The following is a 17,431-nucleotide window of genomic DNA, read 5'->3' as shown; positions in this document are numbered from 1 at the left end:
CTCTCCCCCTTTCCATCCCCCCGTCTTACCTCCTTCCCTTCCCCACAGCACCTGTAAATATGCATATATGTTTGTACATATTTATTACTCTATTTATTTATTTATTTTACTTGTACATATCTATTCTATTTATTTTATTTTGTTAATATGCTTGGTTTTGTTCTCTGTCTCCCCCTTCTAGACTGTGAGACCACTGTTGGGTAGGGACTGTCTCTATGTGTTGCCAACATGTACTTCCCAAGTGCTTAGTACAGTGCTCTTCACACAGTAAGCACTCAATAAATACGATTGATTGATTGATTAATTGATTGATTTGAAGGAAACTGGTTCCAGACCCTAGGAACCACACCTTGGCCCCCCGTGAGGTTCAGTGCACGAAATCCATTCCCAAAGGAAGTTGGGTGGCAGGTTCCCCAAGGGTTGGGATAATTCCCGTTTGAGGAACCCATGACGAGTTATTAGCGGGAAAGTTAGGGAGGCTGGAAGGCTCAAGAAGGGACAAATAAAGGCACGGCTAAGAAGACCCTGAAGAGCTGGAAGAGGGAATAATCAGGAATGTTCGATGGGTGTGAAGCATGTGAAGAGGAGGACACCTAAAGCAGATGATTGGTGCTGTTTTTAGGAGGAAAACAGAGCAGAGAGCTGGAAGCGGCTGTTTGTCTGAATAAACACCCTGTTCAAAGAACTCCAGTTGTGGAGCTGTCTTGCCTTGTCCCCTTAGGAAGACTTGGAAGATTCCATATCGCACCCTTCAGTACCACTGTTTGCTTTGCTAATTTATCAGTCAGTAATATAAGGTCCCCTCTGCAGTTAATTTTTAACTCTAAGAGTACAAAATCATTCTGCGCGATTAAAGTCTGGTGCATTTATGTTAAAAAGGTAACATCCTAAATGCCAGCTATCTAAAATAGCAGAACAGGGCCCAAATAGCAAAAAAGGGACCCGAATTCATTCCTCCTTTTTTTAAAAAGCTTTGTAAAAAGCTATTCAGGGTATGTGAAGCATGTGTGATTGATATCATATATACTCCAAGCTTGCTTTTTAAGCTTTTAAGGTTCCTCAAATTCTTGGGCCAGAGACACAACACAAAAACAAACAAGTTTTAAAATATTCAGTACTCTTAAGCTTAGTAAATTCTATAGGGAACACTAAATTAATTTAGGAGCAGGCCACTTAAAGGAGGACATCAGTTGTGAAAATTCCAACAACTCTTTAGGCTACCTGCTGTCTTTAGGATGCAATAAGAAGAAAGCGAAGGAGAGATGGCTGAAGAAAAGAAAAATGGCTTTGCGGCTGATATCCTTGCTTCTAAAAAGGTTCCCAGTCATGTGCATTTTTCCAGTGCTCCTATTCCTTCGCCATCGAATTTCAATCTTTCCCCCATCTTTGCTTTTAAAATCACAAATAAAAAATTCACAAACCACGACAGTAAATGGGAACCCCCTGCTCCCAAGGTTTCAGTTCCTTTTCCCGGTGGCGTCGGGATAACTGTTAATGTTAACAATTTGGCACGAGTGAAAGAAACGGGCGACCCTCCCCTTTGGATACTAGTTGCCATTTCCCAAATCAGTGGGGCGAGCTTTATCTTTCCAACATCGGGTCCAGGGAAGAAGAAGAAAAAAAAGACTCTTTCCATCTGCCTCCCGGCCCTTCTTTAAAAGCATCTCTGGATTCCGGGCGCATCAAAAACGGCCGAATCTCGCCGGTCGGACACTTAAGCGGGATCCTCTGCCACCCAACTACCGTTTGTCCTAATGGCTGGATGATTGCATTTGGTCTTTGGAAACTTTGAAGTATAGGTAAGTCTTGATCACACAAATTAATAAATCCTAAAGCTGGGAGGGAACAATGACCATTCCGCCTAAATTCTGCAGCTTAGCCCAGCCAATTTTTTCCAAAGGTCAGGTTGTGAACCGGAGGAGATGGGGGAGGTCCTCCAAGTCGTATTGTTGCCAGGCACCTCCCGTCTGGATTGTTGCGGGCGTTTATTAGCATTCGCCGGCAGACTCAACAGAGCAAACAAGAAATTCAAGCGCGAAGAATAAAATGAAACGCTGCTGTATAACCCTTTGTCATTCGGCAAATATGGGACCTTTTTAGCTACATTGTTCCTAAACCTGGGTGACTACTTTAATTTTTCTCCCCAGTGCTGGCTGAATGAGTGTGCCTGTGGACAGAATGCACAGCCTTCCCTGACAACTGCAGAGCTGCCATTTAATCTGCGGCGAGATGGACCATTTCCTGTGGGAACTCGAGCTATGACTTCCAGATCCGCCAAATAAATCTCAGATTAAGATTCCAAATGAAACCTGCCTCTGGCAGATAAAAAATGTCAAGATGGATATAAACAGTAAAATTCTAAATTAGCAAGGTGTTGCGAGGCGACTCGGTGGATGAGGGGGTCTGTTTACCCGTCCCCCTGTATCACAACCGTACAAGGCATTCATCAAATGTCACACTTTCATCATATTGGAGGCATCATTAAAACTGTTTGGCTAAGGACCTTGAAGTGTTTAAGCAGTAGCTCAAAAGTATATTTGTGCAAAGTAGAAGAATAAATTTACATATCAGCAGCAGCTCATAAGGGATGGGTAAATATTCTGTTTATCTCTCATTGTAATTCACGGTAGTCTTCATATAGGATTTCGGGGCCCTCGTTTCGGGCTATACGACATTATTGCATAACTTTCAAGGCCACAAAGGATGGCATTTTCTTCAAATTCATGTTTTCCCCACTTCAAAATCACAAAAGGCAAAGGCAATCACTTCTACTTTATTTGACGGGGGTTTGGGTATTGCTACACAATAACGCCGCGATGGCTGCCTTTAAATGAGGGGGGGAAAAAAAACGCTTAAAATGTGAGGTCAAAAGCCCTTGGAAAAAGTAAGACGTTTGTTTTTGAGAAGCTTTTTGTTTTCTGTGACCATACACACACAAAAAAGGCGGGGGGGTGTGGAGAGGGAAAGGTCACCTGTGGTAATAAAGGGCCAATAAAAAAATCACCCAGAGCAAATGGTCTATTAAAGAAGCAGGTGAAATCTCTGATGGGAGCCTCTATTGCACCTCCCCAGAGAACAAGGACTCTGCTTTTTTAATGAAATTTTCTGTTATGTCTTTGCTCATCTTACCTGTGCTAATGCAGCCCTGTTCTGGTCTTAAACTCAGTACTGTTTGGTAATAAAACACGATGAAGGTTTCCTGAAGGAAACAATCAAGCTGGTTACACTGCAAATACTTCTTTTTGTTATTATTCTTTGGACAGTCTCTAGGCAGCAAAATAAAAGGATTCCAGGGACCTCAGTTTTCCTCCTCAGAGTTGACAGTGGCACTTCCTTAAACCAGAATCTGGTGCGTGCGAGACAGGAAACCTCTCAGATTCGAAAAGGACCGTGCTTTACTTTGTCGGATTCTGCGGCCCTGTGCCCAAAGCAATGGGCTATGTGCCCACGCAAGAGAAAAATTCCAAATTTTCAGGAATTAAATGTTCTCTCTCGCATAAGGGAATTTTGACAGTGAGCTTAATTCCCTTGCGGGGAAGTCACGGATGGTAAAATCTTTACGAAGTCTTATCCTAATTAGAAAAGATCACACACTTTGCACCGTTTGGAGGAGAAGGAGGAAAAGAAAGATTGAGATTTCACTCTAGGCTAGAGAAAACATTTTCTTCTCTAATATCACTTCCAGCTAAAGTCTGCTATTGCGGTGGAAGAATTGCTTATAAAAGCAAGCATACCTAGCTAAATTTAAAATAAATGTAATTTTCCAGATGGCCTCACAACTAAGAATGTGAGAATATAAAAAGCACATTATGTTGAAAATTAAAAAAAATCTCAACCAGAGAATTTATTGATATAGGCTCACCTGTTTTGGATACTATTTTTAAATAGTTCCAAATAAACTTCCTTGACCTGTACCTCTAAGTAAAAGAATGAAGGATATATTTATCTACAAAAAATAGCTTCAAAATTCAAGATGTAAATCAAAGATTTTGTAGCTTAAAAACATTTTTAAAAATCAAATTGAATTTCTTGAGATTTTACTAGTATCATTTTAGGTGTCAAATGAAAAATTCATTTTCCCCCCAAAATTGTAGATTAGAACCCTCCTTTAAAATGTATTCAATTGAGCTGTGAAATGATTTGCAACACTAATTTTAAGAGGTTGGTGACTTAAAAAATTTTCCTTCATTTTGCCACAAAAAGCTCAGGAACACCCCAGAAAAACTTCCCTCAGATTTTCTCACAAGAGGAAGCAGTGAACTGAGAGCTGAATTTCAGTTTAAGGGAATAATTTGAAAATAGAATCAAATGGTGTCAAATGTGGAATTGAAACAACATGGGTTACGTTTATCACAAAACCCTACTAGGGATGTTCAACTTTGTATTTAGGAATATATCAGGGGCAGAAAACATCAAGAGAATTGGATGCTATTGTTTGGTCACACAACGGAACAATACTTGGTATTAATTAATATAGCTAAAAATAATACCCTAATTCCCGTTTTTTTCACACTTTCACGTACAAGCACGAACGTTGGTTCTGATTCCCAATATCAGTTCAACGTTAGCTGTTGAACCTCTGAGTACCAGCTGCAAATAGATGGAGAAATTAAAAACCACAATACACTTTCTGCATGGTAGAAAAATATTCACAAGTTACTGGGATGAAACAACTACAATCATTTTAAATGTAACCTAAATGGAAGTGAAATTCAATTCTTTAGAATCAAATATGAGTTTATTAGAAGCCAAAAGTAAAACGATAAGGTACACTGGCAATTGGGACCCAAAATTAGAATTATATGACAAAGGGCTCGTTGAAACTGTGTCAGCAGATTTATTTTGATTCCTCGTTTCTTTCCTTGTTCCTCCCTTTCTAAACCCCAGATAATAACTCTATGTGGAATATGTTTTTGGAGCTCATTTGGCTTAGAACAGTCATAAATGGACTCTTCAATTTGGGCTTTTGAATCATCAGGAGAGAACACAGAAACAAATGAAAAGGACCCCATCTGAAACGTGGGGGGTTGTTACCCTTAAAAAGGATTGCTCAATCTTTCCCAAAAGCAAAGAAATTTTGCTTCAAAACTTAAAAAAAATTGCCTCCACGTTATGAACTTTAAATGTTGACAATGACTCAATTAATTTATTGCCTTTTTTGCCATGTGTCCATGCAATTATAGCATGTATGAAAAATAAGGGGATTTCTTCACGTTTATTAAACCAAAGAAAACCACCCAGCAACCTATAAGGGCCCAGTTACTGATAAAACATTCTGACTCTAGGAGCCTCATGAGATAATAAGAATAATACCCACCCCACTCAGCCTTTTCCTTTGAAGGCCCCCACTTTAAACACTGCACTACTTTATTGCTAACCTTCCACCATCTGAATTTTACAATGAGGAGCTATCTGGGTGGAGGAGGGGAGGGGAAACAGGGTGGGAGAGCCAGTTTGGATAGTGGAAGGAGATGAAATTGGCCACTGGCTACCAGTTGCTAGGCAGAAGGTATTCATTCATCCATTCAGTCGTGTTTATTGAGCGCTTACTGTGTGCAGAGCACTGTACCAAGTTCTTGGAAAGTACAATTTGGCAGCAAGTAGAGACAATCCCTACCCAACAACGGACTCACAGTCTAGAAGAGAAAGGCATGACATGGAGCTGCTGGTAGAGGCCCGTACACCTCCCTCTTCCTTCTGCCATTCCGAGCTACCTTGCCAGCCAAGGATCCGGTCCTTACTCTTAAACTTGGGAAGCCTGCCCTTCCCGCTCCCAATCTGTCACCACCGCTTTTGGACACCAGAAAAATCTGAATTTCCCCTTCGTAGAAAACGTTACCGCCTGATGAGGACATTGAGACGATTTCTAGTTTTCTTAGAATCGAGCCTGGTGGGGATGTAAAATGCCGTAGCTCGAATTCTCTTGATTAACACATTCGAAAGACTAGTTGCCTCTTTTATAGAGGACTGACTCTTCAATCCTCCCAGCATGGAGTTGGGCATCGGCTCTGGAAACGAATCAGACCTCGCTGGCCATCGGCCAATAATCCCGACCCACTCTCTCAGGCAGTCTTCGATGGTGATGCGTGAGAAGCTACTATCACTCTATTAAACTAGGGCCCGTGATAGTAAACAGCAAATTCGCAGACCTGTTCATTTTTAACCTCCTCTAAGACACACGGATCAAGCTAAAGAAATCTTACATTCACGCTTCTATCACAAGATGAAACGTTAAGCCCATTTGCTTTCGAAGGACACGACTAAACTTAAGACTGGCAAAATTAGATTTTACCCCGAATTAATTCCACTGGTCCTGCAGCATACGGGGGTGCGATAAAATTACAATGAAATTATGTTCAATACATTATTCTGCATCACTTGGTACTCACTGTACCTTGATGTCATCCATTTCCCTCTGACATCGTCCCTCTGGCTTGGAACTCTCTGCCCCTTTGTATACGACAGACCACGGCTCTCTCCACCTTCAAAGCCTTATTAAAATCACATCTCCTCCAAAAGGTCTTCCCCGACTAAAGCCTCATTTCCCTTACTCCCTCTGTCCCTTCCAAGGAGCCGACACACGTGGATCTCTACCCCTGAGCACGTCGTATTGACCCCATATCCTCCCTGTGGGCAGGGAACACATCTAACTCTCTTGTACAGTCCCAAGCACTCAATACAGCGCTCCACACATAGTACGTGCTCAACAAATACCAATGATTGATTGATACAGGGTCTACTTTCATGTCTGTCTCCCCCTTCTAGACTACAAGCTCCTGGAGGGCAGGGAATGTGCCTCCCAACTCCGCTGTATCGTATTCTCCCAAGTGCTTAGTACGGTACAGAAGCAGCGCGGCTCAGCGCCAAGAGCACGGGCTTGGGAATCAGAAGTCATGGGTTCTAATTCCAGCTCCGCCACTTGTCAGCTGTGTGACTTCGGGCCAGTCACTTAACTTCTCTGTGCCTCAGTTAGCCTCATCTGTAAAATGGGGATTAAGACCGTGAGCCCCATGTGAGAAAACCTGATTACCTTGTATTCCGCCCAGGGCTTAGAACAGTGCTTGGCTTAACAAATACCATCATCATTATTATTATTACAGTGCTCTGCACACAGTAAGTGCGCAATAAATACCATTGATTGATTGCCTGGATAACTATCCCCTGGAAGAGAGAATGGGTTCTTTGAGCAAATTAATGTCTGGGGGTAAGGATCCCCACTCACCCACTTAAAACTTGACTTCTCAACTCCTTACGCATATCTTAAGAATTCCAGATCAAGATACATAAAAACGTTTGCTACTTGTCTTGGATTTCCACTGCCACTGACTTCCTGAGTGATCCAACCTGAATTTATGTAAAAAAAAAAAAAGTTCCTTACTTGGTCAGTAAATTTCAAACCTCCCTGAATTTATGTAAAAAAAAAAGTTCCTTATTTGGTCAGTAAATTTCAGATGGAATATATTTAACGATTCTAGTCATTTGAAAGTTATCATTCCTCTAATTACCCAACTTTTACATTCGGGGAATTAAAAAATACACAAAATCCCGCTTCTATTCATTATCGTCATCATCGAGATCGGTATTTCTTAAGCACCCTGGGTGTACTTGGGATCTGCTTTGTGCAGTACATAGTACAGTGGTCTGCACAAAGCACTTAATAAATGATGATGATGTATATATGTTTGTACATATTTATTACTCTATTTGTTTATTTATTTTACTTGTACATATCTATTCTATTTATTTTATTTTGTTAGTATGTTTGGTTTTGTTCTCTGTCTTCCCCTTTTAGACTGTGAGCCCACTGTTGGGTAGGGACTGTCTCTATATGTTGCCAATTTGTACTTCCCAAGCGCTTAGTACAGTGCTCTGCACATAGTAAGTGCTCAATAAATATGATTGATGATGATGATGATGATGGCATTTATTAAGCACCTACTATGTGCCAAGCACTGTTCTAAGCACTGGGGAGGTTACAAGGTGATCAGGTTGTCCTACGGGGGGCTCAGAGTCTTCACCCCCATTTTACAGATGAGGTAACTGAGGCACAGAGAAGTGAAGTGACTTGCCCACAGTCACACAGCTGACAACTGGCGGAGCCGGGATTTGAACCCATGACCTCTGACTCCAAAGCCCGCGCTCTTTTCCACTGAGCCCCGCTGCTTCTCCTCACGTGGAGAGGCACAATACAACTGAATGAAAATTAATCAATCGGTCTCAATCAGTGGTATTTATCGAGCACGTCCTAATGTGCAGAGCACCATGCTACACACTTGGGACAGAATTAGAGGCTATGTTATCTGCCCATAAGGACAGTGAATAGGATTATTTGTTCTATTTTTCCCAGGAAGAAGTTATATTTGGATGGTGTCACTGCCCCAGATTTGAGAGGACAAGCTCGCTTTTCCTCTGGAAGCCAAAATAGAGACGGGCAAGGCCAGTGACACGACAGGCAGAGTCCCCAGGCCCCGGGCCCATAATAATAATAATAATAATAATAATAATGACGGCATTTATTAAGCACTTACTATGTGCAAAGCACTGTTCTAAGCGCTGGGGAGGTTACAAGGTGATCAGGTTGTCCCACGGGGGGCTCGCAGTCTTAATCCCCATTTTACAGATGAGGTCACTGAGGCCCAGAGAAGTTAAGTGTGGCTCATTGGAAAGAGCTCGGGCTTTGGAGTCAGAGGTCATGGGTTCAAGTCCCGACTCCGCCACATGTCCGCTGTGTGACCTTGGGCGAGTCACTTAACTTCTCTGAGCCTCAGTTCCCTCATCTGTAAAATGGGGATTGAGACTGTGAGCCCCATGTGGGACAACTTGATCACCTTGTATCCCCCCAGCGCTTAGAACAGTGCTCTGCACATAGTAAGCGCTTAACAAATGCCATTATTATTATTATTATTATTATTATTATTATTATTAAGTGCCTTGCCCAAAGTCACACAGCTGACAATTGGCAGAGCCCGGATTTGAACCCCTGACTCCAAAGTCCGTGCTCTTTCCTACTGAGCCACGCTGCTTCTCTAACTGTCCATCTCAGCTGTGCCCGTGCTTCCCTCCACCCCCTGCCCCACCAGGGACGATGCTGTGGAGGAAAGAGAGACAGAGAGAGGGGGACGGTAGCGTCCAAACAATGATCGAGGGTCCCAGGGCCCTAAGGAAGGCACTTTTTGATGCTGGGAAGAAAGAGATTGGAATAGAAGGATCCTGGGATTGTTCCTCTCATTTCCCACCACAGCCATTCCCAGTCTCTGAATCAATCAATCAATCTATGGTATTTATTGAGCACTTACTCTGTGCAGAGCACTGTACTAAGCGCTTGGGAGAGCACAACAGAGTTAGCAGACATGTTCCCCACCCATAATGAGCTAATAACGATGTATTACCTCATGAGCTCCCCCCGTCTTACCTCCTTCCCTTCCCCACAGCACCTGTATATACGTATATGTTTGTACATATTTATTACTCTATTTATTTATTTATTTTACTTGTACAGATCTATTCTATTTATTTTATTTTGTTAATATGTTTGGTTTTGTTCTCTGTCTCCCCCTTCTAGACTGTGAGCCCGCTGTTGGGTAGGGACCGTCTCTCGATGTTGCCGACTTGTACTTCCCAAGCGCTTAGTACAGTGCTCTGCACACAGTAAGCGCTCAATAAATACGATTGAATGAATGAATGAAAGGAGAGGAGGGACCAAGATGACCACTGTCTTGTCTGCCTGCTCCCTTGGAACGACCATTGCCAGATTCCAAGGAGGAAAAAAGAGTTTTTACTACTTCTTCTACTATATGTTGCCAACTTGCACTTCCCAAGCGCTTAGTCCAGTGCTCTGCACACAGTAAGCGCTCAATAAATACTATTGATTGATAACAACTGAGGTATTTGTTAAGCGCTTACTACGTGCCAGGCACTGTACTAAGCGCTGGGGGAGATACGCGATAATCGGCTCGGACACAGGCCCTGTCCCACCTAGGATTCACGGTCTTCATCCCCATTTTCCAGATGAGGTAACTGAAGCCGAGAGGAAGGGAAGTGACTTGTCCAAGGTCACACAGCAGACAAGATGAAACAAAACAAAAGATGATGAGGGATTGCAGGCTGAAACAGGAGTAATCTTTTTTTTAGCTGGCAATGTTTCTTCTTGGGGAAGTCTAGCTGTAAGGCACAGAGAATAAGTCCGTTTGATAAGGGTTTTTACACTTTTTGCTCCTGTTGCTACTGTTCCTAGTCGATTGTATAGCCCTCCTTTAAAACTGTAGTGTTTAATGTCTTTTCATTAAATGTGGAAGTTCCTTCGCCAAACAAATCTGGCTTAGTGATATCCAATATCCGCCTCAGTTCTGTGTTCCCTTCTATTCTCCCAGCTGTGCCACTTGTCAGCTGTGTGACTCTGGGCGAGTCACTTCACTTCTCTGGGCCTCAGTTCCCCCATCTGTAAAATGGGGACTAGGACTGTGAGCCCCATGTGGGACAACCTGATCACCTTGTATCTTCCCCAGCGCTTAGAACAGTGCTTTGCACATAGTAAGCGCTTAACAAATACCATTATTATTATTATTATTAAGTGGTGGAGGCGGGTGAAATCGGGTCCCCTGACTCCCAAGCTGTTGCCCTAGTGACCAGGCCACGACGAGCACGGGGCACAGGTAGCATTCTTGCAGAACGGGAGGCTGGCAGCCGCGGATGTGGGTCGGCGGCAATGGAGAGTTGAGGAATTCCCAGCTGGTGACCAGGAATTCTGGAGACCAAGCGCACGTCCGGAGCCGGACGAGAGCATCCCGGCCCAGCCGGGGAATGACAACGGGTCATTAAGGCGTTTCCACTTCTGTTCACTTGTTATCTCGGCTGTTTACATCACATACCTTGTCCTGTGGCCAAGATGGTAACCCTGTGAATGACGACCACAGAAAGCAACTGGACGCCGGGACCCGAGTCAAAGCTCGGGGAGGAGTCTATTGGAAATACCAGCGCTTTTCACTTTAATTGTCTGTGATGACAAGGGGTCTTTTGTGCTCACTAGACCTCAATAAATCACAACATACACAGATTCTATTAACGGGAGCGGGGCTAGAAGTGATCTTTCCTTTCTTAAAGTACAGGTGACTAGAATTGTAAACTACCGATTTAAAATCAGTTTTGTCAGGAAGGATAACAAGGGAGCAACATTTCCATTAGAGAAGCAGCGTGGCTCGGTGGAGAGAGCCCGGGCTTTGGAGTCAGAGGTCATGGGTTCGAATCCCGGCTCCCCCACAAGTCTGCTGTGTGACCTTGGGCAAGTCACTTCACTTCTCGGAGCCTCAGTTACCTCATCTGCAAAAATGGGGATTAAGACTGTGAGACCCACGTGGGACAACTTGATCACATTGTATCCCCCCAGCGCTTAGAACGGTGCTTTGCACATAGTAAGCGCTTAATAAATGCCATTATTATTATTATTATTGTTATTATTTTAATTCCAAGGGAAAATGATGATTCCTCGGAAAGGTTTCCCCGTTTCAATTCAAAGTTACACGGGCCAAAAATGAGCCGTCTTCTTAGACCCTAAAAAGGCATTCGTGTCGGAAATTAATTTTTAAAGGAGGAAACGCATGAAATTTAAGGGAATTACTTGAAGCTACTCTGATCTAAGGCTCACCACTTGTCTGTAATTGACAGGAAATATTTAATGTATGCTGGGTTAGAGATTCTGGAGTTTTTTGTTAGCCACTACAGAACTGTTAACCTTTTGAACCTTCCTTAGGATATACTGACCCCTAAAGGTTCTAAGTTTTAATAAACGCTACGATTTTAAAATTCCCGTGCCCCGAAAGAGCGACTGATGTTTCACAATTAACTGAAATTCGATAGGGAAAGTTTGCTTTCTTCCGGAGATAGTCAACCACAAATTATTGTTTAAATCTTTTCGGGGAAGACTGCTAGACGCTAGAACGTTTCGGTGGAAACCGGGGAACGCTTATAGTTTTACGTCTCTGTAAATCCCCAGAACTCTAATAGCATTAAGGAAAACACGGCAGTTGAACACATGGCCCCTTTTAGACTGTGAGCCCACTGTTGGGTGGGGACTGTCTCTATATGTTGCCAACTTGTACTTCCCAAGCGCTTAGTACAGTGCTCTGCAAACAGTAAGCGCTCAATAAATACGATTGATGATGATGATGATGATGGCCACTGAAGCAGCGTGGCCTAGTGGATAGATCCTGGGCCTGGGAGACAGAGGACCTGGGTTCTAATCCCGATTCCACCCCTTGTCTGCTGTGTGACCATGAGTGCATCACTTCGCTTCTCTCGGCCTCAGTTCCCTCAGCTGTAAAATGGGGATTAAGACGGTGAGCCCCATGCGGGACAGAGACAGTGTCCAACCTGATAGGCTTGTATCCACCCCAGTGCTTAGCACAATGCTTGGCACATGGTTAGCGCTTAACAAATACCATCAAAAAAAAATTCAATCCAAGTCGCGGAATCATTTCTTTGTTGCTGGTGGGACAAAAGGCATATTCCATTTTGCAATCAATCAATCAATCGTATTTATAGAGCGCTTACTGTGTGCAGAGCACTGGACTAAGCGCTTGGGAAGTACAAGTTGGCAACATATAGAGACGGTCCCTACCCAGCAGTGGGCTCACAGTCCAAAAGAGGGAGATGGAGAACAAAACCAGACTAACAAAATAAAATAAATAGAATAGATATGTACAAGTAAAATAAATAGAGTAATAAATATGTGCAAACATATATACACATATACAGATGCTGTGGGGAAGGGAAGGAGGTAAGATGGGGGGATGGAGAGGGGGACGAGGGGGAGAGGAAGGAAGGAGCTCAGTCTGGGAAAGCCTCCTGGAGGAGGTGAGCTCTCAGTAGGGCAATGTGTTTCGACCACTCCCACCACCACCCCGTCTCCTCTTATTTGCAAGTCACTTCACTTTTCTGTGCCTCAGTTACCTCATCTGTCAAATGGGGGTTAAGACTGTGAGCCCCATGTGGGACAGGGACTGTGTCCAACCTTATTATCTTATCTTGACCCCAGTGCATAGAGCAGTGTCTGGTGCATAGTAAGTGCTTAATAAATACCATTAAAAAAAAAAGGGGGCCCTGGAATACCTGCTTCCCTCCGACCTTTCTCCCAGAAGGGCTACAGACACCCAGGTGCCCCATATTCAGATGAAAGCCCCCTTAATAATTCCTCAAATGTGCAGGGCGCTGTAATTTTTCAAAAGGGTTTTCACATCAACCACCTCATTCTACCCTTGTACCGTCCCTGTGAGGTGAGGAAGGCCACGTGTGAGAAAATCAAAGCCCAGAGAGGTTGCGCCTGGCCCAAGATCACACAGCAGACCGGTGCAAAACCTGAGCCTCCCGACTCCCAAACCCGTGCTCTTTCCACTAGCCAGCACTGCCTCCATGGTAGCCACCCTCGAGTGACTTACAGAGAAGCAGCGTGGCTCAGTGGAAAGAGCCCGGGCTTGGGAGTCAGAGGTCACGGCTCCTAATCCCGGCTCCGCCACGTGTCTGCTGTGTGACCTTGGCCAAGTCACTTAACTTCTCTGAGCCTCAGTTACCTCATCTGTAAAATGGGGATGAAGACTGTGAGCCCCAAGGGGGACAACCCGATCACCTTGTATCCCCCCCCAGCACTTAGAACGGTGCTTCGCACATAGTAAGCGCTTAACAAATGCCATCATTATTATAGAGAGAAACAATCTGTCGCTTGAAGGAAGGCAGCTAAGAAAAAGAGAGAAGACTGAAGGGAGCACGATGACTTTTGGTCTGCTTTTCTCATTGGAGAGCCCACATTCAAGAAAACACTCTGGGCTTAAAAAAAAAAAAAGATTATTTGGGGGAATGAGTGGCAGAATCTGGGTGAAGTTAGAAAACGGAATATGATATGCTGGACTATAAATAGTAATAGCCTGGTAATAGCCTTAGTAATAGGCTAGTAATAGCTAGTAATAGTAATAGTAATAGCCTTAGTACAGTGCTAAGCACTTAGTACAGTGCTCTGCACACAGTAAGCGCTCAATAAATACGATTGATGATGGTAATAGCTCTAAATCAGAAAAAAGATCCCATTTTTTCAATGGCAAATGGATTTGCCATTGTTGCCAACTTGTACTTCCTAAGCGCTTAGTACAGTGCTCTGCACACAGTAAGCGCTCAATAAATACGATTGAATGAATGAATGATTTGGAAAATTTCTATTTTGGAAGAACTAAGGATACCAATGGTTTGTTTTCTTCTAAAATCTTGCCAGGCCAAAACAGTTCAGAATGATTAACATTCCCTCTCCTCTCCCTACCAAACACTTCAATATATCAGCAAAAACAAATAGACTTTAGCCAGTATCTTGCACTAGGCAGGACACCTGAGGTTACGTATTAATACCTCAAAGTCCTTACCTTTTAACCAGTCCTCCAGTCGTCTTCCTGAACTTGTTTGATCTGGCATTGCCCCCAGCTCTCGCTCCAAGATTTTAGAGCTAAAATAAAGCCAACTCTAGATAAATAAACTTAAAACAATATATCGGAACACACCTATACCTTAGCTTTGTTTGACAGGGAATTTACAAGACAAATGATTTTTAAAAAAATATTTACGCCAGAACAATAAACTCTGTGTATTTTAACATTTGATGCTGAATTGTACTCCTCAGGAAAAGGCCCTTTTCATCGCATTTTCGAATTTGGCAAATGGATTATTTTCTGGCCGTTGCTGGAAAATGCCTTTATTTACCTGATGGTTAGATTCCCTCAAATGTCACTGTCTGCTTATGAGGACCCACACTGAATAAGTGTGTTATTCGATTAAGCACTAATTCAATGTGTTTAATTCTCAAGATCAAGATCTTATGGGTCAGATTTAAATTCACTATATGCATTTTCAAACGCTATTTCAACTCAAACTGGTAAGAAAAATGAACAAACACACACCCCGCCATGGAATATATGATTTCACATTAAAACAAGCCTTTCTAAATATCTTCCTTTGTACTAGGAGAAATGGGCACTTCAGTAAACAGTCAATGATGCAGAGTGCAATACACTGATGCAAATGAAGATACAAACCAGTTGCCATTATTATTTACTAATGTATCTAATGCTACATATTTGAGTTATCCTTTTCTTCTTCAATAATCCCATGATACTGAGCATATCACAAAACCCCAAATAAAACGTAAGTCTTTCCATTCAGCAAAAAGTCACCACAAGAGTTTATTGTTTACCCAGGCAATTATTTTCCAGTGACCTTCTGTTGCTTTAATAATTTTTACAACCTCCCAACATGGATTGACATGAAACACCCAATAACTCACAGAGAAACACATTTTTATTTATTGACCCAACAGCTAGGTGCAGTACACGCTTCTCAGGGTCTAGAAAACAATAATACATCTTCACTCCCACAAAAACAGAAGTGCCATTTTTGCACAGAAGCCAAGTATTCCTACAGAAAGGTGTGTTTTAGAACCGCTATAATAAGCCAAGATCTAAAGCAAGAATAACTGAGGACTTCTCCGAGTACTTCAGCGGTAAAAAGGACATTTTTTCCACCCCACATCAAAACCGGAAAGGCCACTTTCATTTTTAAGCCTCTTGATGGAAAAAAAAAAAGTAATTCTGAAAGCTACTGATAAGGTTTCTTTAGGTGAACACTTATGGCAAATGCTCGGGAATTATCAGTTTCCCTCATATATATTTGATTTAAATGGAACTGCACTTTATAACAGCTACAAGTCTGCGTAAGAGTAAAACACGGATGATTTACCTCATATTGGAACCCGAGTTCTTTACAAAAGTCCTCAAATGAAGCCGTAAATCTTCTTCTTTTCCAATTCTCTGTAAGCGTGTTGATTTGGGATTGGCAATCTTTCTCTAAGTTTCTCATTTACTTTTGGATTAGCTGAAAATGCAGCAGGTTATTAATATCAAAGAAATATGTTTCACTCAACGAAGCCATTTCCCTCCATATTGCCCAAAAAGGTTAATAATAATCACGGTCTTTTAATAAGAGACTCCTACAGCGAGACATGAAGAAAATACCGTCTTTAATAACCTCTAGAGTATTTTCAAGCATGTCTGCGAGGCCTTAATGTGCCTAGTAATATACTATTAAAAACCACAATTCCATCCCTCCACCATATACAGTCGTTCTTTCTCACCATTTACCCAGCTAATGAATGCCGGCAATTAGTAAAATGTAATCCCCATTGCACAACCGTTTTAATGCTTTTAGCCCTCCGGAAAGTAAACACCAAATTAATACTGCTCAAGCCATATCAGATCCTAGTTGGAAGCTGGCAATTATAGTTCAGCTCCTCAGGTGTAATTAAATGATGGGAATGATTTAGTTCCATAAATGCAAGTTAATTCGTAAGCAAGCAACAAAATAGACTGGGAGCAATTACAGGAACCTGCGACGGCCTAAGTGGGGACTGCTCTTTGGGGTACCTGGTGTAGGAAAATGCTGCCCTCTGCTGGGAAAATCGGGGTACGCCTACTACACCCCCCTTTTGGGGACCTGAAAACCCAGGGGGGGGTCTCTTTACCCCCCACAAGAACCACCACCCCATCCTGTGGTGAAGACTGGACGCCCCCCCGGGGGTCTACACCCCAGCTGTTGGGCAGCTGAAAACCCAAGGTGAGTCTCTTTACCTCCCAAGAATCACCACCCCAGCTGTTGGGTAGCTGAAAACCCAGGGTGAGTCTCTTTACCCCCCCCAAGAATCACCACCCCATCCTGTGGTGAAGACTGGACACCCCCCGGGGGGCTCTACACCTCAGCTGTTGGGTAGCTGAAAACCCAGGGTGAGTCTCTTTACCCCCCCAAAGAATCACCACCCCATCCTGTGGTGAAGACTGGATGCCCCCCGGGTGATCTACACCCCAGCTGTTGGGTAGCGGAAAACCCAGGGTAAGTCTCTTTACCCCCCCCCCCCCCCCCCAAGAATCACCACCCCATCCTGTGGTGAAGACTGGACGCCCCCCCGGGTGATCTACACCCCAGCTGTTGGGTAGCTGAAAACCCAGGGTGAGTCTCTTTACCCCCCCAAGAATCACCACCCCATCCTGTGGTGAAGACTGGACGCCCCCCGGGTGATCTACACCCCACGTGTTGGGTAGCTGAAAACCCAGGGTGAGTCTCTTTACTCCCCCAAGAATCACCACCCCAACCTGTGGTGAAGACTGGACGCCCCCCGGGGATCTACACCCCAGCTGTTGGGTAGCTGAAAACCCAGGGTGAGTCTCTTTACCCCCAAGAATCACCACCCCAGCTGTTGGGTAGCTGAAAACCCAGGGTGAGTCTCTTTACCCCCCCACAAGAATCACCACCCCATCCTGTGGTGAAGACTGGACGCCTCCCAGGTGATCTATACCCCAGCTGTTGGGTAGCTGAAAACCCAGGGTGAGTCTCTTTACCCCCCCCAAGAATC

General features: G+C 43.5%; 1 protein-coding gene across 3 annotated transcripts in view; it reads right to left on the bottom strand.

Moving 5' to 3' along the window:
- The window catches only part of MIPOL1 (mirror-image polydactyly 1), a 220,038-nt gene extending 204,143 nt beyond the window's left edge, over nt 1–15,895 (bottom strand). For all 3 annotated transcript variants that reach the window (XR_005453861.1, XM_038756380.1, XM_038756381.1), the window contains exons 1-2: nt 15,766–15,895; nt 14,400–14,479 (exon numbers count right to left, since the gene is read on the bottom strand). Coding sequence is in view for 2 of the 3 variants with exons in the window: in XM_038756380.1 (XP_038612308.1) it covers nt 14,400–14,479; nt 15,766–15,770 (85 nt within the window). In the remaining variant the exon portion in view is untranslated. The remainder of the gene's footprint in view (nt 1–14,399; nt 14,480–15,765) is intronic.
- Nucleotides 15,896–17,431: the final 1,536 nt, after the last annotated feature.

This window comes from Tachyglossus aculeatus, chromosome 14 (assembly GCF_015852505.1).
Source record: "Tachyglossus aculeatus isolate mTacAcu1 chromosome 14, mTacAcu1.pri, whole genome shotgun sequence".
Classification (NCBI taxonomy): Eukaryota; Metazoa; Chordata; class Mammalia; order Monotremata; family Tachyglossidae; genus Tachyglossus; species Tachyglossus aculeatus.
Note: the sequence above shows the minus strand (reverse complement) of the source record. Positions and strands in the feature narration are given on the sequence as shown.